This window comes from Theileria parva (assembly GCF_000165365.1).
Source record: "Theileria parva strain Muguga chromosome 3 map unlocalized ctg_531, whole genome shotgun sequence".
Taxonomy (NCBI): Eukaryota; Apicomplexa; class Aconoidasida; order Piroplasmida; family Theileriidae; genus Theileria; species Theileria parva.
Window position 1 is genome coordinate 450,731 of NW_876244.1, and position 26,280 is coordinate 477,010.

Consider the following 26,280-nt stretch of genomic DNA (forward strand, 5'->3'; position numbering starts at 1 on the left):
TAAATTTTTAGTAAATTAATTGTATTAGTGAGGATAAATGAGGACTTCTCTTTTAACTCCTTCTAGGCCGTTTTTACCCGTAAAACGGCCAAAATTCGGAGTCACCCTCCTGTTCACATTTCCATAGTTAACATTTTGTTGTGAATTGTGATTGAGATTGAATGGGTCCCAGTTGTTTAAGTTATCTTTATCTACAGAGTCCCACCTTGCTAATCCTTTCGGCCTCAAAAATTGATTATTTATATACAACGGGAAATTTTTAACAGGTTTAATCATTCCATTCTGTTGTTCAAGGTGATAATTAATTTGGTTAGGGTATGAGCAGTGATAAGTTGGTCCGAGTCTGGACTGTACTAATCTATAATCTGGAGGAAAATTACATCCGTATGGACCGAAAACTGGCACGAAAACTCCACGAGGCTGTGGAGTAACATGATCTGAATTCTCAATAGAAATTGATTTATTCCTGAATCCTCCAGTATCGCCAGTCATGTACGCTTTAAAATCCAAGTTCTTCATACCATTTTTATATATCGATTTTAACCCCTTGGTAACTGAGTTGTGCACATCTACACTGTTATTGACTGGAATTAAGATATTCGTTTCCCAAACACCGGGTGAAGTTTCTTGTAATTCCGTAACAAGAGTGTGAGAATCTGTGGAATCTCTTGTATTCATCATTTTAAACACATTTTTCAAGCTGTATAAGGAATTTACTGAGCCATTTTCCTCCTTCCCGGGTGAAGTTTTTCCACCAAAAAACTCCAAATTATTCCTACAATCTTCAAAGTTCATCTTCAACAACATTAACAAAGTTTGCAAAGTTTACAATGTTTACAATGTTTAAAAGGTTTAAAAGGTTTAATTAGTTAATAATTTGAATGGTTGGAATTGAGAAGATAAATGTAAAAGTCTAAATTTTAATTAATTTTAATGGAATCTCCGGGGATAATTTCCTGGGATATTTTGTAAAAATCGCTGGAATCATGGTGCACAATCCAAAATCACATCTTACTCCAAAATTCCACAAATTCTCTCTATATTACCAAATTACCTACAAATCAACTAATAATACTAATAATAGTATGAATATTATAAATGCTATAAATACAATGAATAGTGTGTGAGAGTGTGAATGGAGATTATGACCAGATGTGTTTGTCGTTTAATTTTTCGAGTATGTACAGGGCTTTGACATTTCCGTCACAGTGTTTTCTCGCCTGCTCATACCCTTTCGTCGCCGCCATCTTCAACACATCCCTCAATCCAGGGTCCTATCAACATATAATACTCCATGTATATTGTTAACGGATTATAAACACTAAATCTTAACTACTATATCCTAAGTAATATATCCTAAGTACTATATCCTAAGTACTATGTCCTGGGTACTATATTTTGGGTAATAAATCTTAAGTACTATATTTTGGGTAATATATTTTGGGTAATATATTTTGGGTAATATATTTTGGGTAATAAATCTTAAGTACTATATTTTGGGTAATAAATAGTGAAAGTAATACTTGTATGGCTTTATTGAGTATATTTTGTAGTTTGAGGTCTCCGGTTCCTCTTGCTTTTTGTTGTAATAATATCAGTGAGGGATCGGTTTCTATGTGTCCAGTGTCAGACTCTGTGGATTCTGTAGATTCCAATTCTGTGGATTCCAATTCTGTGGATTCCGATTCCTTTGTGTATCCTGAGCTCTGTTCACCTTTAAACCGTAGTGACTTATTGTGATCCTTGTTGAACTGTAGTTTGGAGAATTTCTTGGGGTTGATGCCGAACATTGATGCGATGTCTTTGAAAATGGAGAATCCGTTAAAGTTCATGCCGTCAAACATGTCATTTCCCATGCCAAAATCGCCAAACAGTGAATTCTCAAACTCCCGCTCAAATCCGGACATGTCAACTGATATCCCGTCATCAGAATTCTCCGGGAACTCAGAATTTTCTGTGAACTCAGAGTTCTCTGTGAACTCAGAATTCTCTTGGGATTGTTGGAATAGCTGAGAGAAATCTGAGAAGTTTTGGGATAGGTCTGAGAAATTGGTGTGAATGTTGAATAAAGATTCAAGAGGGTTTCGTCTTAAGAATTTTTTACCTCTTTTGTTAAGTTTGGGCGAGGATTCTCGCGGGAATACTCTGGAGTATGACAAACGGTTAATCAAATCCTCGTCAGTCTTACAATCCTCAAAGTCAACACTCGACATTATCAACTCATTCCTCATCTCATCCAACAAACTTTTCTACAGATTTTATTATTTTAGACTTATTTTAGTAGTATTTAACACTATTTTAGGGTTATTTTAGTACTATTTTAGGTCATAATTAAGCTAATTTTAAGTCATAATTAAGCATATTTTAAAGGTATTTCTAGACTAGTATTTTAGGACTAATTTTTGACTAGTATTTTAGGACTAATTTTTGACTAGTATTTTAGGACTAATTTTTGACTAGTATTTTAGGACTAATTTTTGACTAGTATTTTAGGACTAATTTTTGACTAGTATTTTAGGACTAATTTTTGACTAGTATTTTAGGACTAATTTTTGACTAGTATTTTAGGACTAATTTTTGACTAGTATTTTAGGACTAATTTTTGACTAGTATTTTAGGACTAATTTTTGACTAGTATTTTAGGACTAATTTTTGACTAGTATTTTAGGACTAATTTTTGACTAGTATTTTAGGACTAATTTTTGACTAGTATTTTAGGACTAATTTTTGACTAGTATTTTAGGACTAATTTTTGACTAGTATTTTAGGACTAATTTTTGACTAGTATTTTAGGACTAATTTTTGACTAGTATTTTAGGACTAATTTTAAGTAATAATTAAGCTAATTTATGTTAATTGATGGTGTAAACTGAGTAAACTGTGTTGTTACTTTGAGGTAATTGTCATTTTTAACTTTGTTGTAAATGTTAAAGATGGAGTCAGCTTCAGATTTATACGCCTCAACCGTTCTAACTCCAGGATTCATGGGCCTACACACCTTTATACCAACTACTCAAGTAATGTACACAGTAATAGTATCTAGGGTACTGTATACCTAAACCTTAACTACCTAGAATACTTAACTATATACCCCGAGAGGGAGCTACTTAACTATATACTGTATACCTATAATACATAGTACTATAGATATCTACTTAAGTATAACTTGACTATGCCCAGATAACTAAAATCCCCGGGATTAGCATAACTAAGTATATCCTGAAGATTAAGTAATCAGTAACTAAAGTACTGCTAAGGATATAACTGAGTATGACTGAGTAATACTGAGGAAGTTTGTGGAGTAATTTATGTTTGGATTGTGTCCTTGCTGTGAGATCAATAATATCAACGTCTGCTGAATTTTTGGGTACTTTAACATCATATTTCTGGAGCCTTTCCACCAGAGAATTAATAAATTCCCTTCTCTCCTTTTTCGTCAGTGGCTCATATTCCAACTTAAGTGAAGTTAATAAATTATTATATTCCGACTGAAATTCGGGATTTTCCTCTTCTAATTTCCGTTCCAAAGCTTCTTTACCCAAGAGAGATAACTCTGCAACTCTACGGATTACGTCGTCCGGCTTATTACAGCCGTCAAGCGTAATTCCCGAGTCTGTCAGACGTTTTTGCAAGTCTGAGAAGGACCATTTCTTGTCCTTTAAACCTGTGTACAAATCCGCCACCTCAGTCTCGAGATTTTTCTCAGTGTTAAATAACCGAACGGACCTTGGAGTCAAATTCAAACGTGACAAATTATTAATGAATAAATAATTTCCCTGCGATACATTTCTAATCCAATTTCTAATCCAACTTCTAATCAAATTATTAATCAAATTATTAATCAAATTATTAATCAAATTGTTAATCAAATTGTTAATTAAATTGTTAGTTAAATTGTTAGTTAAATTATTAGTTAAATTATTTATTTAGGGGTGAATTGGTGAAATTAGGTGTAAAAATGTGTAGAGGTGGGAATGGTATTACTTGTTGTGGAAGTTGTGAGATTCCGGTGTGAGTTGTGAAAAATATTGTACATTACGATTAAAAACAAGTGTAGAAGATGAAATTTGTAGTAATATTAAAAGTATAGTAAAAACTTTGAAAGAGAGCATTGTCTAAAATTTAAGGGGATCCATAATAAATATTTATGGCTTACATATGAAATTAAAATTAATAAATATTACTAAAATCCATAATAAAAATTATAAATACCCTAGATATCAATTTCCCAATACCACATCACACATACCATATATTGTATATTATATTATTCAGTATATAATATTGTGTATAGTGTTAGAATATTAGAGTTTGTATATTATAGCATGGCTGTGGAAACGGAGGAGTTTATCATATCGAAAAGACAGAAATTAGGTATAGTTTCATGCTGTTTCGTTACGAATTTACGTATCTCCAACGCTAAAACAATAGTATAATATCTCAGTAAAATATGAAATAATGTATTTTTACCTAGATAACCTCCGAGAATGGAGGAGGTAACGGGGAATTCCAACCCGTGCATTTTTATCATTTCCCTAATGAAACAATTTAATTGAAGTGGAAACTTTAGAATTTGTGTGTCTGCGTTGTATTGTGTCGAAATTTGTTCTAATTTTTCGTCTTGGTCCAAATTTCCCTCCTTGACAAGGGAAATTAACGCCATTAAAGCCCTCAATTCCGGCTCACAATTCTTCGGGAATTGAGGCTAACAATGTTAATTAAGGTGAATTATACTTAAATAAAGGGTTAAATATGTTAAATAAAGGGTTAAATATGTTAAATAAAGGGTTAAAATACGTTAAATAAAGGGTTAAATGGTGTAAATAGGTTAGATAGTTAATTACTTTGGAGAGAACGGAGGATAAGTTGCGATATTGTATAGTTAATTTTCCAGACTTTTTATTCATTAGTTCCAGTCTAAATAATATGTGTTAACTATTGTGTTACACAGTGTGTTGGTGTAAATCTGTGAAAAAGTAACCGTAGGTTCCACAGGAGAGAGTGGCAAAAAATGCTATCCCAAGCTCTCTACAGAGCTCATCTATTAGCTCCTACAACTCATTAATATTACTAATTAATAACTACTAACTCTACTGTACTCCTTAACTATATAAATGCCTATGATTCTTAACTATATAAATGCCTATGATTCTTAACTATATAAATGCCTGTGATTATTAACTATATAACTAATAAATAATTGTATAACTAATACATAATTGTGTTAGGTTACAAGTTGGTGTAGGGGATAATTGGATGTGGAAATGACGAGTACGTGGAAGGATTTAATGAGTTCTGGGTCTGTGAATTGATATTGTCCATTAACTTCTGTTAATAGTTCCAAATTCCTTCCCTCAATTCGCTTCTCATTAAACGCTATTCTCGACATTCTCTCACACAGGCGTTCCGAATGCTATAATTTACTCATGAATATTTTTACTCAGGAATATTTAGTTAGTAATATTTAGTTAGTAAATAAATAGGGGAATGAGTAGGAAAATAAGTAGGGGAATGATGTGATACGGGAAATCCGACATCGTCAGATTTGAGAAAGAAGGATAATTTTACATCATCTTCTGTTACCAGATGATTGTTCACAAGCGTTATGTTCATGCCTAAACATATTAATAGTATTGAAAAGTCAATAGTATGTAAGAGTTGTACCGGAGAGTAGTAGGTTTTTCATGGATTCTTCGAGAATTCCGTTTTTTCCAATGAATAAAATCCGAGAATTCATTATTCTAAACAATTTACACAATTGTATAACTAATAAATTGTTATCAGTAGAGTACATTTTCTGGGCTTGAATTCCCCAAAGGCGTATTTGTCTGTCATAAACTTGTTCGTCAGCTCCGGTTAAAAATGTATCGTTTTGAGTATTTAAGTCACCAATTTCACCAGGCTCAGTGATGTCAATAACTTCCAATAAGTCGTCGGAACTCGACATTTTCAAATTAAAAATTAAAAAATAATATTTTATTAATGAAATAATTATAAGGTAATTGGACAAAAAAATGTGTAATCACATGTCCCACTGTAAAGTTAGTAATTCTATAGTATGCCTAAGATCTTAAGTATTTAACTGAAGAATCTTGTAAAATACGTTAAAATAATTAATAAACGGGAACAAAGTGTGTAGGATCTAAAAATTGGAAATTACTCAGGTAAATTTTCAGGAATAAATTGTCAGTAAAATAACTCTATAATTTACATTAATAATGAAATTTTGGATTAAATTAAGTTTGGAATCAAGTTAAATAAATAATATCCCACAACATCATGGGGCGTATTAATACTTTATTTCATTTACTCGATTATTTTAACTACTTTCATCCTTTTTCCACATTAAAGGTATCTTTTCATCCTCTACTCATACAAATATTATTATTAATTATTATTAATTATTACAATTAATTAATTGATATTATTGAATTAAGAGTTTGATGAAATAATTTTTAGGTAGTTGAAAATGTCTCACGGCGCCAGCAGATATAAAAAGGCGCACGCCAAAATGCGCTGGAAAGTACCCTCAACTCTATTTACCCTAAATATATACCCAGTTATATACCCTTAATTATATACTATAAATTATATATATGAGGTGAATAATATGTTATAGTGGAAGAAGAAGAGGACGAGGCGTTTGCAGAGGAAGAGGCGGAAGATGAGGCAGAGGTCAAGATAAATATTTATTCGCCTCGGCTATCTCTTTAGTTATTTCCCTCTTTGTCTCTTCTAACATCCAATACATTAATTCTATTACTCTTTCCAATACACAATTACTATTACATTCCTCTGTATCTGTAAATTCATTTCTTATGGTATTAATGTGTGTGTTAAATTTGTTGGTGAATTCTTGGGAGGGTTCGGGTTCCCTTGTGTTCTCAAGTTCAAGCAGCAGTTTCCCGATTTTACAACAGGTTTCACGTATAGACTTGAATTCTCCGAGTAAATTCTTTGGTTTATTAGAGGTTAAAAAGGGATGTGCGCGAATTTGGTCAAATCCTAACCTGTCCTCGGGGTCCCTCAGTAGTGATAGTATTAAGTCTTTAGCGTCTGGATTAATGGAGGGAGGAAACGACAGATCAAATTTCCTAACTCTATCGATGATGAAATATTCTGTGGACCCGTAGAACGGAGGCCTGCCCACGAGAACTTGATACATAAGACAACCCAGACTCCAGAAATCTCTTTTAAAACCACTGTCAGCGTTACTTATCGCCTCAGGATCCATAAAATTCGGGGTTCCCACATAATACTCAAACGTTCTTCTCAATGATTTATCCTGTTTACTATGTTTACTATGTGTCAGTGTATCCTGTAGTGTATCCTGTGGTGTACTGTGTGTAATAGAGTCGTTTGTGTTACGGTGTTTGGAGGTGGCAAAATCGATGATTTTGAGTGTGTTTTGGGCGATAACGATGTTTTCGCACTTGAGGTCCCTGTGAATAATGCCTTTGGAGTGGACGTACTCAAGCCCGTCAAGCACCTGGTGAATAATCCAACTCGCAAACTCGTCACTAATCGAGCCAGAATACTTAACTAAATCCCATAACTCTCCTTCCCTAACATATTTTATACTTTTCTATTGTACTAATTATAGTATTCTTAGGTATATAGTTAGGTATTTAGGGTATATATTAATTAGCTCCCTCTAGGGGTATAGTAAAGTAGCTCCCTCTAGGGGTATATATTAATTAGCTCCCTCTAGGGGTATAGTAAAGTAGCTCCCTCTAGGGGTATACAGTAATAATTATATATAGTATAGATATTAAATATAGTATAGAGATAACAGTGTAATAATTACGTGGCGGGTTCGTAGATGAGATAGACGTTGGAGTTATCTTTGAAAGTGTCGATGAGTTTAATAACATTCTTATGCCCCGGAGAGTTTAAACATAATAGAGAAGCACGCTCCTGCTTCACAAAGTTCTCGTGATTCTTACTATTCACCAATGACTACACATATTGTTACATAGCTATTTTACCATATTTAACCATAATTAACCATAATTAACCATAATTAACCATAATTAACCATAATTAACCATAATTAAGAATAATTAACCATAATTAAGAATAATTAAGAATAATTAAGAATAATTAAGAATAATTAAGAATAATTAAGAATAATTAAGGGTGTGTAAATGGTAAATTAGGAGTAAACTAGGGAGAGTGATACGATATTGTAGATTTTGAGTGCGTATGAGATGAAGGGGTTGGATTTGAGGGTGACGTGCCAGACATTGGAAAAGTTACCAGAACCAATATTCCTCTCGAAATCAAAATCATCACACCTATACTACAACATTATTAATAGTATTAAGTAGTAGTGAGTAAGTAGTGAGTAGGTTGGTGGATACTTTCCGTGTGCCGAGAGAGTGGTCTGATTCCTTAGGTTTTTCACTTAAAAGTGAGATTTTAGGATTATCAGTAATCAAGAATCCCGACTTCATTCAAGTCTCAAAAAATATTTTACAAAAAACATAATCGATTAAAATTCATCTAAAATAATAATATAAATTTTAAAATTATTAAAATTAGGAAATTAGAAAATTAGGAAATTAGAAAATTAGAAAATTAGAAATTTTAATTAAAATTAAAAATATTGTTGAAAATGTGTTGAAGGTTGGAATCAAGCTTTGTAATGCACTTTAACTAAAAAATCATTAGAAAAACATTACAAATGAATTGAATAATTAATTTTGTGTATAGGATACTTTGGGGTAGTTGAGATTCCGTCCCGTCAATGTGTATATTAATTCCCTTTTTCTCATTTTTATTCACCAAATGCTCCAAATCCTAACAACACATTAATTATATAACAACACATTAATTATATAACAATTAATAAATTGTATAATAATTAATAAATTGTATAATGTTATTAATTGTGTAATGTGTACTTCGGCTTGTTCTTCGATTGAGGATTCGCCGTAGACTTCATTTCTGACATCGCCTCTGTTATTACAAAGTATTTGCTTAGTTATCTGCATCCACCAAGAGTTTCTCGAATACTCGTTAAACGAACTAGAAATAATTATCATTTATTTTGAGTACCAGAGGATTATTTGGTCCTTGTTTGAGTGTATTTTAAAACACTCATTTGAGTTTGGCAAGATTAATATCGGCGGTGATACACTCATCAAGTCAATCTTCATATACTCCTCATTTCCCCTAATTATACACATATACCAATGCAGCACAGTATTGTATTATACCACCACAGTATAGTATTGTAATCTAAGTATAGTAATACAGTAGTTAAGAGTAGTTAATGGTACAGTTTATGGTATAGTTAGTAAGGGGTTTCGAACCTGGTACCTCCAGGTCCTGGGATTAGTAGTAATACACTGTACTATCATAGCTAAGTTGGTAGGTGTAAAGTTAATTTGATATGTTATAGTACTATGGGTATGGTGTGTACTTGAGAAGTTTGAGAGTATCTTTATTCAAAACAGCTGTAACAAGTGATCGATTATCCAAATTCTAAAAAAAATAATAATAATTTTTTTTACTTGGTGGTCATTAATGAGTGAAAGGATTCCCTGAGAAATTCCGTTACAAATATCTTCCTTCTTCACAGCAACTTTAGTGCCCGAAATAAACCCAAAAATAAAAATAATTTTAATAAAATTGGTAAATTATTAATTAACATTTTGCCCAGAAAATGTGAAATCAAAACTAATGTGTAAATTTTTCATCGCCATGACAATAAAGGCAATACGGTAACAATACCCAGCACATTTATACGCCGTTGTAAGAATAATTTTAATAAATATTTTTCAAACAAATTTATCTAATAAATGTAAAATTAACTAAATTTATTATTAATTGTAGTGCCGATAATGTAAAATCCACGGTTGAAAATAATATTAGAATTTAAAAGAGCGATAGGATGCAGAAGATGAAGACAAAGAGTAAAACTCCGAAAAAGGCCGTGGAAGAAGCCGCTTCCGCAGGTGTAAGTGACGAGTAACTTGGAACCACAAAATCACTAAACAATGTTAAATAATTTAAGTAAATTATTACGATAGACGTGTCATTTTATCCTTTAATGATGAAAAAAACACAGAAAAAACATTCCCAGTGCTCCTACAGAATGTTAACAGTGCATAAACTATAGGTAATACTATAGGAAATAGTAAATAGTATAGTAAATAGTATAGAAAATAGTATAGAAAATAGTATAGAAAATAGTATAGGTAATACCTTTGATTGTAGTCTGAGATGGAGTATACAGATCCTGTTAAACTAAAAGGGGAATAAGTTAATGTAAGATACTTATCGTTGGGATCTAGAGCGGTGTAAACATCGTCTTGAAGGACATGTGTTCCAACTTTCTAAAATAATATTTTAGGGTTTAAATTACCATGAGATTACGTTCTTCGTAGTTCTCTTTCTGCTGTAGTTTATATTCATGTAACGGGTCCTGAGTCTCTGACATTTTAATAAAATTTTTAAACTAATAATTTTTATATTAATTAGTAATTAACAAATCTATTTGTTAAAGATATAAAAATAAATTATGTCCGAAAAATAATATCCAAAATTATATAATTATAGTATGCCTAAAATTTTTCTCTATTACAGAATAATAGAATGCTCAGTTATGAGTAATATAATGGAATGTTATGTTATGGGGAATTAAGGAACAAATGTGCCAAAATTCACTAAAATAATTCAACATTTGTTAAATTAAATAATTTTAATAAATTTTAAATTTTTAATACTGCGAGAATCAATGATAATTTATCATAAAATATCAATTTTGGGTGATCACATTATTGAATTTCTATACATAATTTATACCCTTGAAATTGTTCTTTTCGCTTCCTAAACTACTTAATTATTCTATTTATCAGTAGAAATATTAATATATTTCATGATTCCACCAGTTTACCAATGACATATTTAAATAATTTTTAATAATTTTTTATTGGATGTTTTTTCAAAAAAATATATTATTTTTAACATTTTTTTAAAATATTTAATTTATTTTCAATTTTTACAAATTGTATTATAGTAATTTATAAACCAATTTTCTATCATTATTTCCGTCAGTCTGCGTAATGAAATGGAATCTCCAACTGGTAGATATTGAATATAATTTTAATGTGTTGAATTCAATTTTAAGTGTAGATAAATAATGCTAATGAATGAATTTTCTATTGTTGGGTCATTGTAACACAATGTGTACAAGAATATTCACGATTAAATTATAAAAATATTTTTTTCATTAAAAATATTATCTTTCTCTAAATGTGTAACATTAATCTTATGTTTTTCAGTCTACAGATTCCCCTGAGTTAGAACAATTTGCTGAGATGTTTAACTCGGAATCGCAATTGGATGAATTATTACATAATGCAAATAACCAATTTCAAATTAAAAATAATTTCATCAAGGGAAATGACCTAAGAGTATTTTTCAACATTCCCGAACAAGAACACTACAACAATTTCAACGCCCATTTAAACCATTTTAAACATAATTTCTACAACGATAACTCCTTCATAGGTATCACTACTCCCTACCATACTCCTATCTATTCTCCTAGACTATAAATATTTACTCAAATTCTTACCGATAATACATACCAGGGAACTTTCCACACCCTTAACTACTTATCTACTGTATTAACTATCCTAACTATAGTATTACTACTTAACTATAGTATTACTACTTATCTAATGTATAACTACTTAACTACTGTATTACTATTGTAATAGTGGGCTATAGTATTAATAGTAAGTTATGTTGATGATTGTGTAGGTAGAGAGGATTATTATAATTTAAAGCATGAGGAATATCCAGACAGTACAGAACCCGGCGAAGAACCTGCCATAGAACCATATAACACACAACATAGTCAATATAACACGCAACATAGTCAATATAACACGCAACATAGTCAAAGTAGTCAAAATGACACGCAAAATAGTCAGAATGATCCATACGCTGGAAATAAAGCTGTGTGTGGACCTGGTGAACTAATTAAAAAGGAATTTGTAAAACGTGATTCAATCAATGATGAAAATTACATAAAGGATGACATTTATAGAAATGAACCATACAGAAATGAGTCATATATAAATGATGAAATTTATGGAAATGAGTCATATATAAATGATGACATTTATAGAAATGATGAGTTGTATGGAAGGGAAGAATTGTATGGAAGGGAAGAGTTGTATGGAGGTGATGAAGTGTGTAGAAAGGAGGAGTTTGCAAGTTCATGTCAGGATTTGGTGGAAAAGGATCAGATGTTTGGTAAATATGACTACAACGACTTCATGACACCAGTAGCCAAATGTGTCGAAAATGACACGTAACCCATTATCATAAATTACGCAGTACATAATATACTCAGTTATACACCGGATAACAGATTAATATGATTAGATCACTGCCTATTGCGAATATTGGAAGACTAATGAAAAGCGTACTTCCGCAATCTGCCAAAATCGCCAAACAAGCCAAGGACATGATCCGAGATTGCGTCACCGAATTCATCTTCTTCATCTCCTCCGAAGTAAATTACATAGTTACTCTCCAATTAACAATAGTTAACGGTATACACTCTACCATAGTAATCTCACAATACCTAACAATATTTCACAATAGTTAATATTTTACAGTACTATAGTAATATTACAGTAGTTAATATATACAGTGGTATAGTATTACAGTAGTATACTAATATATACAGTACTATATTAGTATAATAGTGGTAGGTATTGAGAATATGTGATAGGCTTCGGATTTGTGTAATACTGAGCGTCGTAAGACGTTGAATGCGGATGATATATTTGTGGCGATGAACAAGTTGGGGTTTGAGCATTACAATAAGCCGCTGAGGAGTTACCATAACAAGTGGAAAGAAATCAGGGACCTCAACATACCTCAGAGTAACCCAAGATCACAGTAATTTCAGTTCATACATTTTACACACTACCTAACTCAACACCCCGAAGAATACAATTACATCTAACCACAATGTGTAATAATGATAACAAATGGAAAGGAGGAATATAGTAAGTGGAATCATGAGGAATATTAAAATATTTTAAAACACATTAAATATTTAGGAAATAATTTAATTTTTTAGTTGGAAATTTTAAAGAGAATTTTAAAAAATTTCACTTATCTATTCACCAAAACTTGCTACGATGAGTGTGCCAAGGATATGATTCAACGTATTAACCCCTCACAGCTAATTATGCAAAATTATCAACAACTGATAAATGCTTTAGGGGATTTTATAGGCCCTTTTTTCATAACTTTGGCCTTTTCACTGTAATTAATGGACAAATTAATTTTTATTAGGGCAGTGTATAACCCCTGGAAAGATAGAGAAGGAGGCTCAGTTATTTACTCCTTTGCCTTATTCTTCTTAATTCTCTGGATCGGACCCGTTATTTGCGGAATTAACGCCACATTCATGGGATCCAACCAGTAACCTAATTACACAATTATTTATCTATTAATTAGTTACCGGTGAGTAACCAATTTTTAGGGATTGTTTATGTGTAATTTCGGCGATGATGTATTTTTTATTTCCAGTGTGTTTGGCTACGGTTGTGGCCTTGTGGTTCCCTATTCTCTACAGGATGTTAATTATTCTACCTTCCTTCGGATATTCTAATTTAAGTACTCCTTACGAAATAATTATTGTTATAGTTTTATATCGATTTTTAAAGGCTCAAAGTCAGGAGAATAGGCAGATTCTTGTATTTCAACCGGTTTTACTTTTTTACTCAATTTACACCATTCTCGCCATATTAAATTGAATTTTTAATGGAAATGTATTTATTTTAAAATTTTAATTTTTTTAATGTGCTACAGTGTAAATATATTTTATCCGGAAATATAATTTGTGTAAATTTTTTCACCTTTTGTATTAATAATTCTTAAATAAAATTTTATGTATGATTTATTTAGAGAATAAAATGATTCTACACATGTGTAAATTTTTATTAATATTTTTGTACATCAGTTTGCTGAGATTTTGTGTATTGGTAAATGGCAACTTTGTCCCTGATAGCTTCATGGGTTTATCTACGGTAATAGGCCCTGATACCTATGGAATACTGAACCAGTATAAAAATCTATACACTGAAGGGTTATCGCAATTTGTCTCAGACAAAGTTAATTTGAGCAAGTATAAAAGGTTTTACACCGAATTTGAACCTGTTGCGGCTAATATTTTTACAAAGTATAAACAGGTCACAGCGATTTTCATGAGCACTTCGAGATTCTATTACAACTACCGTCACTCGGGAAATGTATTTGCAGTGTTGTCAAAATATGTTAAATTCGGGCAACTCTCAAATAAATACATGTCACCCATCCTACCAGAAACTTGCGCCTGTCATCCAACTAACACTGCGGCGGGTAATGGATTATGGAGTTTATAATTCTGTAGGCAGAATCTACGTTGATTCTAACGTTAATCTTAAGTATTACAAGGGTGTAATATCTAAAGACGAATCGAACATTTATTATGAAGACTTGATAATTAAATACAACGGTCACGGACTCCTAAAGAAACATTTCAGATATGCCATGACCGGCAGATATCCCAAACAATTCCCAAACTCCTTAAAAGTCTACACACAATACACCGGTACACACCACTCAAACATCTACACCAATTACTATAGTACTCCCAATTATGTACTATACCTATTATATACCTATTCTATTATATACCTATTGTATATTGTATAATGAGATGTGTATAGTGGGAGATGAGGTGGGAAGTAATAAGTTTGTGTATATGACGGGTCATGGAGGAGATTCGTATCTCCAATTTCAGGCTAAAGACTTTATTTCATCAGTTGAGATGGCGACGAATTTTAAGGAAATGTACCTAAAAGAGCCGAGGATGAAGATATTCACACTACTGGACACCTGCCAAGCGTCTACAATGTATACCCATGTGGACAAGGAGATTCCACTGGTGTGGATCGCCTCAAGTGTCAGGGGTGAGAGTAGCTACAGTCATAACCCAAACCCGTACATCTCAATCTCGACATGTGACAAATTCACATTTGTGCTGAGTAACTTTTTGAACAGTGTGTTATCGGGGATTGTCCATGGAACTAATAAGGCCTCGGTGTCCAGACTCTCACTCAGACAACTGCTGAGAAATTATGAACGGAACACTGAGAAGGAAAGGATCGAATACGGCGTCAGTGAGAACATAATTGACGGAGATTCGGGGGAAAAGTTGGATAAAGTTTATTTAGGGCAGTTTATATTCAATTATCGTAAATTATACGCCAACTCGCTCAAGTTCAAGGTTAATAAAAATAAAGGTAAAAATTCCAAGAGGTTTAGAAACTTTAAAGTTGAAAGTGCCAAGCACCAAAGATACGAAAATTCAACACTCCTAGACAAGGTTATCCATTTCCTCAATAATCCTGGAATTATTTATCACTCAACGCCAAGAGAATCATGAGATAAAATAATAAAAATTTGGATTAAATAATTCACTCAAACTGTACAAATAATTTAAAGGCAAATATTTGAAAAATTAACCTGATGGAATAAATTTAATAATTTAATGGCATGTACATGTGTATATAATTACTTCCGGAAGGTTCCAAGAAGGGGTGGAATTTCCACCAAATTTACATTAAAAATAATTAATAAAATTTAAATTTAATAATTTTAATGTTGGAGAATAAATTTTTGTAAGGAATCGCATTTGATGTGTGAGGTTAATGTCTGAATCAATCAAGTAAGTGCACATTAATATTCTGACGGAAATTAACAAAATTTTCCTTATCATATGATGCAGAGTATTTGTTAAATTTATATGTGCTAAAAATTGCATATAAATGGAGCACGAAGAAAACTGTCCGTGGCTCAAGAGTGAACAAAACAGCTCCCTGATTCATACCTTGCCTAAAAGCTGTCAAAATAGAAAATGCGCTATTTGGAATGATTTAAAGGAGTGGTTTGGGTATTTAGGCAAAAGCCTCTCACTTTTAGCCATTCAAGAGATTTACAGAGACGTAGCCCATGAAGGCTCAGGGTATCCCTCTCAATAATTAATTTTTCACTTAATTATATTAATTAAATTAGTATTTCGAGTTAATCTTCATCCATGTAACTCAAATGTGTGAATAAAATAACATATTTTTTTAGGGTATATGAGAGAATGGCAATTGAGGGCGGAAATATCCTGAGAGAAGTAGTGGAGCTTCAGGCTATGAGTGGTACTAAGGAAGATTTATACCTTAAAGGAGTGTCAAAACTCGTGTTTGGAAAGGCTACCGAATCTTATGTAAAATTTGTAAAACAACTTCAACTGCAAAAAATGTCTGACCTCGTGAATGACACTATGGCATTGTGTAATTTCGCGAGGTTATACTTGGCAGGAGCTCAGACATTAACTTCGCCAAGATCAGTGGCAAATTATCTAAGAGTTTGTGTAGCATTTTCAGTAAATGAAATTGCTGGACCATCAAACCACTCACCTACCGCAGAATGGATCGTACCACTCATTCAACACATTTATCACTCCAAAAGGTAAAATATAATAGAATTTGTGAGATTAATTAATTTCGGGTGTAGGTTCAGACATTTGCAATACAGCTGTGATAATCTACTCCTTACAAATTTACACATGTACATGGGCTACACATGTGAGTTTCCTACTATTTACTTAAAATTCATTAGTTAAAGAACTGTTGCCGAGAATTAAGGAATGTTTTGATAATTTACAAAACACGCCGCAGGTAAAATTAATACTGTAAAATATTACTAGGGAACTGAAACTCACGGATTCGTCCTCCTAAACGCTTTTGCTCAGGATTACTTTTTAAAACTCTATAAAGTAAGGTGATGGCGTGATAATGTGTTTAGATGTACTATACTGACGAGACTAAGGCTGATGAGTTTGCTAAAACTGAGGCTAACAATTTTCTGAATAGTAGGGCTATTGAGCTTTTTTCCTGCGTTCACATGAAGCTCCATTTAACATTTTTGAACGAAAATCTAAACGTCTTGTTCCAAAGATCACTCAGGGATACAAGAACAATTTTCATGTAACTTTAATCATTATAATTATTTGTAGTAATCTCCTCGGAGCTTGCTGGTCCATATCGCAAAAGGAGTCCAGAAAACTATGGCTTTCTAACCTCTTTCAAACCCTAAGACAGGTAAAAATTGTGTTCTAACAGGATTTTAGATACAACTGAGTACAATGGCATACTTTTCTGGTACAACGTTGACAGCGGCTGATTTGGAGTTAATTGAGTTCACAGGCTCAAATTTAGCCAGAGATAAGTTTGAACTACTCCTAAACCCAAAGAACTTGAAACTCAAAGATTCCAGAGGCGCAATGTCACAAGATTTCGATCACGATACGCCTCCCTACAAACCCTTTTCATCACAAGTTAAAGATGAAAATGGTAAAGAATTTAGGCGTAAGGAGGAATTTGGTAAGGATTCGATGGGTGGAGAATTGATGAGTAAGGAGGCGTTGGTTAAGTTGGGAGGTAGTTTACTTGAGGCGTATGGATATGTTCAAGAATTCGTAGTAGATAACGCCTACAAACTGATTCAAAACAGCTGTTTTACACCCGTAAACACCAACTCCCAGGGAGAACAAAAAGGTTAGTAACACCTCAGTTATTTCACTCCCTAAAAATTATTAACTTACTGTTCAGGTGGTTTGAGGACGGAAAATTCTCTACAACCTAGTGCTCTACCCGCAAATGTGTTACCAGGAAATATGTTATCAGGAAATGTGTTACCCGGAAATATGTTATCAGGAAATGTGTTACCTGCAAATGTGCTCCCGTTAAATGTGAGATATGAGGAGGCGTCAGATATGGCGCATATAAAGATTCCGCTGGGGAAAATAGCATCTGCTAACAAGTTAGAATATCGTACCTTATTGAAGAATAAGGATAGGAAGCTGATGGAACTGTCAATTAATAACTTTGACAGAGAGTTCCCCTCCTTTTGTGTCAAGGTTCCAACCAAAAAATAATATACTTGATTCTACACCATAGAATAAAATTATTTTATATAATTTTCTATTCACACAATAAATTGATGTATAATAGGTAATAATATTTGTAATAAATGAGTTTTAATGTAAAAAATGTAATTGCAATTCACAGTTGCAAGGGAGGAGTAGGAAAGTCCACAGTTGCAGTATCTTTAGCTCTAACACTGGCTTCAAAGGGAATCTCGGTAGGAATTTGTGATTTGGACATTTGTGGACCAAGTTTAGCCGAATTATTCTCTCTCAATAGAGATTCCGTTAAATGGAATCAAATACAATCAAATTGTCACAGTTCTGCCGGAAATAATAATAATACGAGGGTTGATTTAAAATATTCCAATGAAACATGTGATTTAAAAAAAGAAAATAAAAATTCTATGTTATTGGAGCCTAAAGAGGTAGAGGGGATTAAAATCATGTCATCTGAGTTTTTACTACCCAAAAATTACACCGTATCTCCATAATAAAATAATTATTTTAGGGATACTCTGCGTACAGAGGACCCATTATGGACCAGATTTGCTATGAAATGGTATATAAAACTAACTGGGACGGAGTAGAATATTTAATACTGGACCTTCCTCCTGGCACAAGCGATGTTATAATCTCACTAGTGGAGAATATACACATCTCCGGCTCAATTCTCATCACAACTCCTAACATCCTAAGGTATCCAACAATATTATTATTATTGTTTAGTACGAATGATTTGATAAAGGGTATTAAGTTATTTAAGGATATGGAGATACCAATCCTCTCAATAGTAGAAAATATGTCATATTATATTTGTGAGTGTTGTTGTACCAGGAGGAATATATTTGGAAATTCTAAAGTTGAGTCCATTTGTAAAGAATTTCAAGTTGAACACTTTGTTAAATTGCCCTTAATGAGCTGGGATCAAGATGAAACAACTTATAAATTAAGCTCTGGTTCCGTGGCATCGCTGTTTAATTTGGCTCTTATTTCCAACTACCATAACTCTAAAACAGTTCAGGAATCTTTTAATAATCTTGTAGAATATTTAAGTTTAAAGTGTAAATATCAACCGCAGATGAAGAAGTTAGTCAATTTTACACAATTTAATTTAGGATTGAGGCTACATGTTGTTATAAAGCTGAAGAATCTATCGCTGAAAATGGGATTGACTGGTGAGATAATTCCCGTATCTCCATAATTCTGTTAATCTGCAAATTGATCAAATTAATCGATTTGTAGTTAATTTTAATATTTTAAGAAATCACACTGTTGTGTTTAAATGTAGAATCTTTTCAAGGATTATGAGTGAGTGAAGTATTCAGTGTTTGCTAATTATACAGCGTTAAATAGTTAATGTGTAATCTATATTCCATATATATAACGTCAGAATTTGGAATTAACAGTAGTGGAGAAGTAATAGGGATGTAAGCACGGAAGTTGCATAAATATGGTCTAAGAACTTAGATAAAATAGTTAAAGTATAAAGAAGGAAGAAAAGTGCGCTGGAAATTAGTTAATTTTCAGATCAACGACCCCATAGATCAGTTATGCAGGACAACTGATAATATAATAAAAACATTGTTCCATTCTACTGTTAGTTAATATTTAATTTTTGTTACTTTTGTTTTTGGTAATTTTATTGAATAAATTATTATAAAACTTAATTCTAAGTTGGTGCATAGAGAAAATGGAAGTTAAAAAGCGTACACTTTACATATTAGGTGCTGTTGGATTATTATTATCCATAACATCAATTTTAGTCGTCAGCTTAAGACCTAAGCTCGAGCTTGTAAAGCCTGATAAAACGAACAAATCAGAAACAAATGAGTCAACAACTTAAAGCTCTTTCAACTTTAGTAAAATATTAAATTTGGTTCTAAATAGCAAAATAATAATTGTATCACGAGAATCAGATTTATTTATGGGATAATTAGCAGAATATCACTGTTATATGTTGAGCTCAAATCCGTAACAAAATTCACTAAATTATCTTTAACCAAATTTAATACTTTATAAATCTTCATGAATAATTAATATTTTATACCTTATCTGTGGCTGATGTAAATATTTAATTAGTTAATTGTGATGTTATGATTATAGTGTTAAAAATCTGAAATGTGTAGAGAATATAACGTAAAATCCTAAAATCCTTTATGATTAAAACTTAATTAAACAATTTTCAATAAAAAAATGAATCAGATAATATCTGATCTATATTGCACATATGAATAATATGAGTATAAAATAATCAATAATTAAGATGTGCTACGCGGAAATCTAGGCTAAAATTGAATAAATAAGATCCCATAACAAAAATAAAATAATTAATGTGAGTGGAAGGAGAATAGATGAGAGAATCATGTCGTTTCAATTATTCATTACCCCATCGTGGAAGATCATGGAGTATCAGGTTTTTGCCAGAGGGATCTTATTATTCTTGCAAGATTAATATAATAACATATGTTAAGTATAGATTTTTTGTGACTTTTATTTACTTACCTGTTTGTATAAAATTATAAGGTTATAAAATTTAACCAAATAACCGATTTAATTGTAATATTTAAAGTTTTGTACAGTATATGAGGGTCAAAAAAGTTTTATTATATACACTTCCGGTTGTCGGTATTTTACTGGCTGGATCTTTGATTATATTTAATTTCGTTAGGAAAAGACCGGAAAAAGAAGAGGAACTCAAACCTCCTTCTGCATTAGAAGATGAACTTAAAAAACGTGAAGAAGAAAGCCGAAAACGCATGGAAGAAATGCAAAAGGAAATTCTCGAAAAAAAGTTAAGAGAAGGTAAAAAAGCCTTGGAAGAACTTGAAAAACGTGAAAAAGAAGTGGTAGATGAGTTTGCAAAACACCTCAAAAAACCTGAAGAAAGACTTCCTAAAATTATTCTTACATTGGATTCCGGTTTTCCAACAGTTGATCCTATTACATATACTTCAGGAGTTTATATGGTAGCAGTTAGTAAAACAACTTTTACCTCAGATTCAGATCTTGTTGATTTTACTCACACACTGCTGGGCATAAAGTTTCTAGTTACTGGTGTACAATTTGGTGGGAAAACATACACAATTAAACCGATTGAAGCTACTATGGCCACTTCAATTGCATTTGCCGCTGATCCTGGATTCTGTTATTTTCTATTAATACCAGGCCCTGACTCGAAACCAATATTCTTCAAAAACGACGGAGATAAATTTTTACGTTGCGTAGGGTATCCAAAGGTTAAAGAAGAAATGCTAGAAATGGCTACAAAATTCAATAGACTACCAAAGGGCGTGGAAATACCTGCACCTCCAGGAGTAAAACCAGAGGCTCCCACACCTACACCAACGACAATAACTCCTTCTGTACCTCCTACTATACCAACGCCAATAACTCCTTCGGCACCTCCTACTACACCACCTACGGGACTAAATTTTAACTTGACAGTTCAGAACAAATTCATGATAGGTTCGCAAGAAGTTAAGTTAAATATAACTCACGAATACGAGGGTGTATACGAAGCTCATAAATATTTCATTGAAAGGGGCAGCTTTACCCCTACCTCATTCTCAATCGGTGATCTTCCACAAACAGGTCTTCCAGTAAATCAAACAGTGGATACAATTGTGGTATATTTCCATCGAGTAACGATGGGTGAACCCGTTGGTATACCTCTAATTGTGTTAATCTTTTATAAAAACCAATCTAGAAAATATTTAAATAAGGGAAATGGAAACTGGGAAGAATCTAAAGCTCTATTATTTCGTGAGGAACTTGATTACTTAGATTCCATTTTTAATGATTTTGTGACAGTAAACCTTTCTAGACGTTCTGATTATTATCGTAATGGAACTGGCACATCAGAAATTGAGCAAACGTTAGATATGAATGTTTACGTTGAACCTGATACACCCTGTGCTGGATGGACAACGTATATACATAAATTAGAAGAAGGAGGTGAAGGAGGAATTGAAAAACCTTTTCAAATTAGACAATTATGGTTTAGTAAACAGAAATTTGATATATTCCCAATGGGAAAAGTTTCAATCGTTAATGTTTATGGGAAAAACGATGAACCGCTATCTTACGCTCCCTCAATTTTCAGTGTAATACGCGAAGATGGAATTCAAATATTTTATGTTCGTGCTTACTCACAGTACTTGCTTGATTCAAGTGTTAATCCCCAAAATTTACCTCAAAAATTAAACACCCTTTAGATTTTTTTTAAAAAAATCATGTAATATAATTGTTTTTGTACACTATCACTTATTTAGCATATTACATGTGGAATAGTGTGGAGTTGACGTTTTAGTGTAGATAAAAAATTGATAATAAAATAAATTTTATCATAAAATTATAAATTATTTTACATTTTAGTCAAGAATGGTTTAAAATGTGTAAGTGATTTGGTAATATAAATAAATAAAGTTTTTAAAAAATTAAATTTTAAAAATCAACTTTAAAAGTCTATTTTCAGACTAATTTTATAATTTACACTGAAAAGCTTAATTTTCAATATCATAGTGCTGGCAAACGATGCTAGAAGCTTTTTCACCAAATTCGGCATCCATTATATCAATCTCAGATAAGGACTCGTTTTTACTCCATGAGTCATTGGGGTTCCTTAGATAACATTCGTATGACATGGTATCAATTGATGTTACGGGACAAACGACATAAGGCAAATGATCTAAATTATCTTCCTTAAAAAATGTTAAAAATGCTTCGAAATGTTCACCTGTGGGTAAGCCATTCTGTTCACAATCATGGAATCTATAGGTTGAAACCTTGGATTTACCTTTTATAACGTGAGTAAAACCTTTAAATTTTGGAATTTGAACATATGTGCCACCAATAGTTCTAACAGGACCACTCGTTCCATCATCAGTTCTGGAAATGTCAAACTCGAAATTATCATAAACTTTATCATCAAAACTGTTAGCGGATGAATCTTCTGAGCCAATATAAGACTCTAAATCGTTAATAGCAGATTCTAAATCATTAATGGCAGACTCTACGTCATAATTAGTAGACTCAGTATCACCAAAGGAAGAGGAATCTGACAAGTAATGGTCATAAACAATTTTAGAAGCTTTTTCACCAAATTCGGAATCTGTTACGTCAATTTCAGATAATGAATCATTCCTAGTCCAATCGTCATTGGGGTTCCTTAGATAACATTCATATGACATGGTATCAATTGAAGATACAGGACAAACAACATAAGGAAGTCCATCCAATTCATCCTCCTTAAAAAAGGTTAAAAATGCTTCAAATTCCTTTCCAGAAGGTAAACCGTTCTGTTCAAAGTCGCGGAATTTATATAGTGAGACCTTGGATTTGGTTTTTAGAACATGAGTGAAACCCTTGAATCCTGGAATTTGGACATAAGTCTCACTAATGATTTTCATGTATCCACTCGTTCCATCATCTTTAGTCTTGGAAATGTCAAACACGAGATTTTTTGGCACTGTGCCTTTTAGATGATTTTTAGAATTCTTTGATACGGAAGTGAGTAGCTGTCTTTTCATATTTGCCATTTCTTTACTTTCAAGGTCACCTTTCTTGCCATTCTCACCTGACAAATAAAACCTAGGCTTGTATTCATGATTTTTCAGTTGTTTGGCACAAAAATATAAAATCCCAGAGAAAAGAAAAGCCCCTATAAGGGATAAAAGTATTATCCATCTTTTCCTCATTTCTTATTGATCCCCAAACGTTAAATTATATTATTAATGCTGTTGAATATTCTTAAATTCGTTAAATAAACCTTGAACGTGTTATAGCTTCCAAATTTTTCTTAAGAATCCCAAGTCAGATAAATGGTAAAAATTAAAATTTATAAAATTAAATTCCCGTAATGTTATTTTAAGACTTTATTAAACCAATGTGCAAGTGTTAAATCAAATTTAATTCCAAATGAATGAAAAGGCCTGGATTCCTAGGTATCTATGATACACATCTCCTAAAATAATTTTTATTTAAACAAATTTACATGTAATGTTTTTAAATATTTGTGTTTAACCAAATTATTTTGAAGTTTCCCCTTTCTTATACATGCATTTTAATTTCAGTTGATATGGGGAAATAAATAGTAAAATTCACAAAAAAATGATTAAAATTCAACACATTCGTTAAAAACTTAAAAATACACTTTTAAATTCTTTTTTGTGCTAGATTCCTCGGAAATTGGCGGATATAATGAACATTAACACGTGTATAAATCGTAATGCCGTTAATAGCTCGATTCCTGAATTCATTTAGAAAAATAAAACAATTTATAATTTTATATATCATAAATAAATATAAAAATTAATTAATTAATTTTATACTTTTCTCAGATTTAGATTCTCGGTTTATCGTGATAATTTTTAAAATTAATTAAATTCAAGTTGGTTGTAAAAGCAATTTGAATGATTTCCTAATTAGGCATAGAAATGAACCGAAATCAAGGCCGTTGTTGAGTTCATTGACTAGTCTGCTGAAATCCTTAATTGGTGGGTCAGATGAGATTCCTAATTGTGATAAATTGATAAATTATTAATACCAGTGAATCTCTCATCCTCGAGTTTGAGAATTATAGTACAATTTTTATAAGGATCTGAACTTATAAGTCTAGAAAATGAAATCTTCATTGAACCATCTGTAGACTAATTAGTAAATAAAATGAGACTAACTTAGGCTTGATATTTTTACTCCTAGCAGTAGCTCCAAGTAGTAAGCTTTACATGACCAAATATCTTGAGAATTTTTATTCTTAAAATACGATTCATATTCTGAACATTAATATTATAGGTAAAAGGTACCTTCAGATTTGGATGATAGTATGGATTTTAGGTGAGACTTTTCAGTTCTGAGATCATTTAAAAGGTTTTTAGAATCCTCAATTTGCTTGTAAACATTGCTAACATCGTCACTAATTGAGTTAAAGGAAATGTCATTTATTTGAATTTCTAAACATTATTAATATTTTCATCTGAATACCTTTCAGTATTGAAGATGTTGAATGCGATAACTCGTCGATAGTTGATTTTAATGAACGATTAATTTCTGAAATGAAGGATAAAAATGTATAAAATTACTTGTAACGGAAGACATTTTATTTAAAAAATCATCTTTCTGATTTTGAAGAGTTTCTTTGACCTTGTTTTGGTCAATTTGGTTTAAATTTAAACGGTTAAACTTGAACATAGATTCGGAAGGAACAAACGATAACAAATCCTCACTCATTAATGAGCTAGAACCAAATAATTCAGTATTAGAATGTTTTTTGTCATTATCAACTGACATAGGCTCATTTTCCATGTTTAATAATTAGTTAAAAATTGATAATTAGAAAATGTGTAGGATATGGTACAAGAATGAAAAATGAAAACTAACAGAAGAATCATATAAATGTACAACAAATATAATACATATTACACGACTAAATAAAAAATAATAATTAATGTTTTATACAATAAAAGATGTAATTTATAAAACCACTACACCCGATGTCGTAAGTAATGAATAAAATCATCCATGTAATAAATTTATAATGTATTATAATTTTAATGGGATCAAAAGAAGTGAAACTTTACGGAGGAGCAATAACATGCCAAATTCCCTTATTATTTGAAGATTTAAGGTACAGTTTAATACTTTTTCTAATATTAATATTATTAGTCAGTTTCTTCCCGTTCCCGACAATCAAGAAGTCTTTGTGTATCATTTTAATTCAAGTACTAATTCCTCTTCAAACGTAACTACCCATGATTTTGTTCTATCTTTCGAGATTCTTGAATATTTACACAACCATGACGACGTAACCGCTGGAAGGTTTGATATTCTACCTATAATTTTCATTTTTAGGAAACTTTTTGAGGACCTTGCCTCCACTAACGAGTCTAGAAATACAGAAATAGAGTATGCAAACCCAACCCAGGCTGTAAACTTAGGGTTAGCTCCCACGATATAATTTATGGTTTAGACTACCTGAGACTTTTGCTACAGTTTCCCTTACAGGGACAATGGAAGTTACACGTTCAAGAACCAGAACTGAGAATTTTCATAAAATAACAGTTCTCATGTACGATGTTAGAATGCCAAGTAAGTCCCCCCTAAATTAACTATAGCTCAGGATATAAATGTGAATTTATGGTCACATACACTTACCCCGTTGATTCTGGAGTTCCAATTTCTGAAAATAAAAAGATCTTTGAAGACATTTTAAGAACCATCAGGGTTGTTAATACTAATCTATTCTCAACTTAACATACCATGTACACATACATATATACTGT

The 26,280-nt window shown here is 31.9% G+C and overlaps 16 protein-coding genes across 16 annotated transcripts; 8 read left to right on the forward strand and 8 right to left on the reverse strand.

Moving 5' to 3' along the window:
• Positions 1-24: 24 nt before the first annotated feature.
• Positions 25-807, reverse strand: TpMuguga_03g00839 (uncharacterized protein; the record flags this gene model as incomplete). The annotated part of the gene is made up of 1 exon (XM_757870.1): positions 25-807. The coding sequence occupies one exon, from the start codon at positions 805-807 to the stop codon at positions 25-27; it is 783 nt and encodes a 260-aa protein (XP_762963.1).
• A 335-nt stretch (positions 808-1,142) lies between these two features.
• TpMuguga_03g00840 (uncharacterized protein) lies at positions 1,143-4,244 on the reverse strand (the record flags this gene model as incomplete). Its single annotated transcript, XM_757871.2, has 5 exons — positions 3,985-4,244; positions 3,286-3,813; positions 2,891-2,990; positions 1,524-2,249; positions 1,143-1,274 (listed from the first exon to the last, which is right to left on the reverse strand). The coding sequence occupies exons 1-5, from the start codon at positions 4,110-4,112 to the stop codon at positions 1,143-1,145; spliced, it is 1,614 nt and encodes a 537-aa protein (XP_762964.1). The 5' UTR covers positions 4,113-4,244.
• Positions 4,245-4,289: 45 nt separating this feature from the next.
• Positions 4,290-6,253, reverse strand: sae1 (SUMO-activating enzyme subunit 1). The gene is made up of 9 exons (XM_061305796.1): positions 5,793-6,253; positions 5,665-5,741; positions 5,524-5,615; positions 5,234-5,413; positions 4,948-5,051; positions 4,845-4,917; positions 4,566-4,705; positions 4,471-4,535; positions 4,290-4,419 (listed from the first exon to the last, which is right to left on the reverse strand). Exons 1-9 carry the CDS (start codon positions 5,945-5,947, stop codon positions 4,319-4,321), a joined length of 987 nt encoding a protein of 328 aa, XP_061160928.1. The 5' UTR covers positions 5,948-6,253; the 3' UTR covers positions 4,290-4,318.
• Positions 6,214-6,769, forward strand: TpMuguga_03g02000 (Ribosomal protein L41 family protein). Its single transcript, XM_061305813.1, has 3 exons — positions 6,214-6,351; positions 6,464-6,523; positions 6,620-6,769. The coding sequence occupies exons 1-3, from the start codon at positions 6,280-6,282 to the stop codon at positions 6,683-6,685; spliced, it is 198 nt and encodes a 65-aa protein (XP_061162078.1). The 5' UTR covers positions 6,214-6,279; the 3' UTR covers positions 6,686-6,769.
• Positions 6,677-8,609, reverse strand: ksg1 (Protein kinase domain protein; the record flags this gene model as incomplete). Its single annotated transcript, XM_757873.2, has 4 exons — positions 8,364-8,609; positions 8,183-8,302; positions 7,808-7,959; positions 6,677-7,565 (listed from the first exon to the last, which is right to left on the reverse strand). Exons 1-4 carry the CDS (start codon positions 8,454-8,456, stop codon positions 6,677-6,679), a joined length of 1,254 nt encoding a protein of 417 aa, XP_762966.1. The 5' UTR covers positions 8,457-8,609.
• Positions 8,610-9,824, reverse strand: TpMuguga_03g00843 (uncharacterized protein). The gene is made up of 6 exons (XM_061305797.1): positions 9,519-9,824; positions 9,428-9,489; positions 9,061-9,177; positions 8,907-9,030; positions 8,721-8,802; positions 8,610-8,658 (listed from the first exon to the last, which is right to left on the reverse strand). The coding sequence occupies exons 3-6, from the start codon at positions 9,159-9,161 to the stop codon at positions 8,636-8,638; spliced, it is 330 nt and encodes a 109-aa protein (XP_061160929.1). The 5' UTR covers positions 9,162-9,177; positions 9,428-9,489; positions 9,519-9,824; the 3' UTR covers positions 8,610-8,635.
• Positions 9,825-9,856: 32 nt separating this feature from the next.
• TpMuguga_03g00844 (putative integral membrane protein) lies at positions 9,857-10,589 on the reverse strand. Its single transcript, XM_061305798.1, has 5 exons — positions 10,373-10,589; positions 10,285-10,343; positions 10,213-10,254; positions 10,033-10,095; positions 9,857-9,997 (listed from the first exon to the last, which is right to left on the reverse strand). Exons 1-5 carry the CDS (start codon positions 10,445-10,447, stop codon positions 9,883-9,885), a joined length of 354 nt encoding a protein of 117 aa, XP_061160930.1. The 5' UTR covers positions 10,448-10,589; the 3' UTR covers positions 9,857-9,882.
• Positions 10,590-11,233: 644 nt separating this feature from the next.
• On the forward strand, positions 11,234-12,931 carry NFYB (Histone-like transcription factor (CBF/NF-Y) and archaeal histone family protein; the record flags this gene model as incomplete). Its single annotated transcript, XM_757876.2, has 4 exons — positions 11,234-11,520; positions 11,776-12,331; positions 12,406-12,535; positions 12,758-12,931. The coding sequence occupies exons 1-4, from the start codon at positions 11,328-11,330 to the stop codon at positions 12,929-12,931; spliced, it is 1,053 nt and encodes a 350-aa protein (XP_762969.2). The 5' UTR covers positions 11,234-11,327.
• Positions 12,932-13,019: 88 nt separating this feature from the next.
• Positions 13,020-13,854, forward strand: TpMuguga_03g02135 (putative integral membrane protein; the record flags this gene model as incomplete). Its single annotated transcript, XM_061305828.1, has 6 exons — positions 13,020-13,037; positions 13,112-13,199; positions 13,257-13,299; positions 13,330-13,458; positions 13,520-13,653; positions 13,684-13,854. 6 exons carry the CDS (start codon positions 13,020-13,022, stop codon positions 13,791-13,793), a joined length of 522 nt encoding a protein of 173 aa, XP_061162079.1. The 3' UTR covers positions 13,794-13,854.
• Positions 13,831-15,583, forward strand: PIGK (GPI-anchor transamidase). Its single transcript, XM_061305799.1, has 3 exons — positions 13,831-14,397; positions 14,429-14,629; positions 14,748-15,583. Exons 1-3 carry the CDS (start codon positions 13,932-13,934, stop codon positions 15,464-15,466), a joined length of 1,386 nt encoding a protein of 461 aa, XP_061160931.1. The 5' UTR covers positions 13,831-13,931; the 3' UTR covers positions 15,467-15,583.
• Positions 15,584-15,700: 117 nt separating this feature from the next.
• TpMuguga_03g00847 (uncharacterized protein) lies at positions 15,701-18,010 on the forward strand (the record flags this gene model as incomplete). The annotated part of the gene is made up of 9 exons (XM_061305800.1): positions 15,701-16,045; positions 16,159-16,542; positions 16,588-16,658; positions 16,693-16,751; positions 16,781-16,849; positions 16,879-17,060; positions 17,090-17,174; positions 17,204-17,630; positions 17,685-18,010. The coding sequence occupies exons 1-9, from the start codon at positions 15,849-15,851 to the stop codon at positions 18,008-18,010; spliced, it is 1,800 nt and encodes a 599-aa protein (XP_061160932.1). The 5' UTR covers positions 15,701-15,848.
• A 95-nt stretch (positions 18,011-18,105) lies between these two features.
• On the forward strand, positions 18,106-20,021 carry mrp (ParA/MinD ATPase like family protein; the record flags this gene model as incomplete). Its single annotated transcript, XM_061305801.1, has 5 exons — positions 18,106-18,480; positions 18,510-18,697; positions 18,728-19,087; positions 19,117-19,309; positions 19,392-20,021. 4 exons carry the CDS (start codon positions 18,106-18,108, stop codon positions 19,178-19,180), a joined length of 987 nt encoding a protein of 328 aa, XP_061160933.1. The 3' UTR covers positions 19,181-19,309; positions 19,392-20,021.
• A 410-nt stretch (positions 20,022-20,431) lies between these two features.
• Positions 20,432-22,253, forward strand: TpMuguga_03g00849 (Tp1). Its single transcript, XM_757880.2, has one exon. It carries the CDS (start codon positions 20,584-20,586, stop codon positions 22,213-22,215), a length of 1,632 nt encoding a protein of 543 aa, XP_762973.1. The 5' UTR covers positions 20,432-20,583; the 3' UTR covers positions 22,216-22,253.
• A 250-nt stretch (positions 22,254-22,503) lies between these two features.
• Positions 22,504-23,697, reverse strand: TpMuguga_03g00850 (putative integral membrane protein; the record flags this gene model as incomplete). Its single annotated transcript, XM_757881.1, has 1 exon — positions 22,504-23,697. One exon carries the CDS (start codon positions 23,695-23,697, stop codon positions 22,504-22,506), a length of 1,194 nt encoding a protein of 397 aa, XP_762974.1.
• Positions 23,698-24,160: 463 nt separating this feature from the next.
• TpMuguga_03g00851 (Chromosome segregation protein Spc25 family protein) lies at positions 24,161-25,415 on the reverse strand. The gene is made up of 7 exons (XM_061305802.1): positions 25,081-25,415; positions 24,983-25,048; positions 24,805-24,951; positions 24,676-24,774; positions 24,546-24,641; positions 24,331-24,513; positions 24,161-24,248 (listed from the first exon to the last, which is right to left on the reverse strand). Exons 1-6 carry the CDS (start codon positions 25,301-25,303, stop codon positions 24,386-24,388), a joined length of 759 nt encoding a protein of 252 aa, XP_061160934.1. The 5' UTR covers positions 25,304-25,415; the 3' UTR covers positions 24,161-24,248; positions 24,331-24,385.
• A 112-nt stretch (positions 25,416-25,527) lies between these two features.
• On the forward strand, positions 25,528-26,251 carry TpMuguga_03g02150 (Ran-interacting Mog1 family protein; the record flags this gene model as incomplete). The annotated part of the gene is made up of 5 exons (XM_061305830.1): positions 25,528-25,625; positions 25,664-25,816; positions 25,850-25,936; positions 25,968-26,086; positions 26,118-26,251. Exons 1-5 carry the CDS (start codon positions 25,552-25,554, stop codon positions 26,249-26,251), a joined length of 567 nt encoding a protein of 188 aa, XP_061162080.1. The 5' UTR covers positions 25,528-25,551.
• Positions 26,252-26,280: the final 29 nt, after the last annotated feature.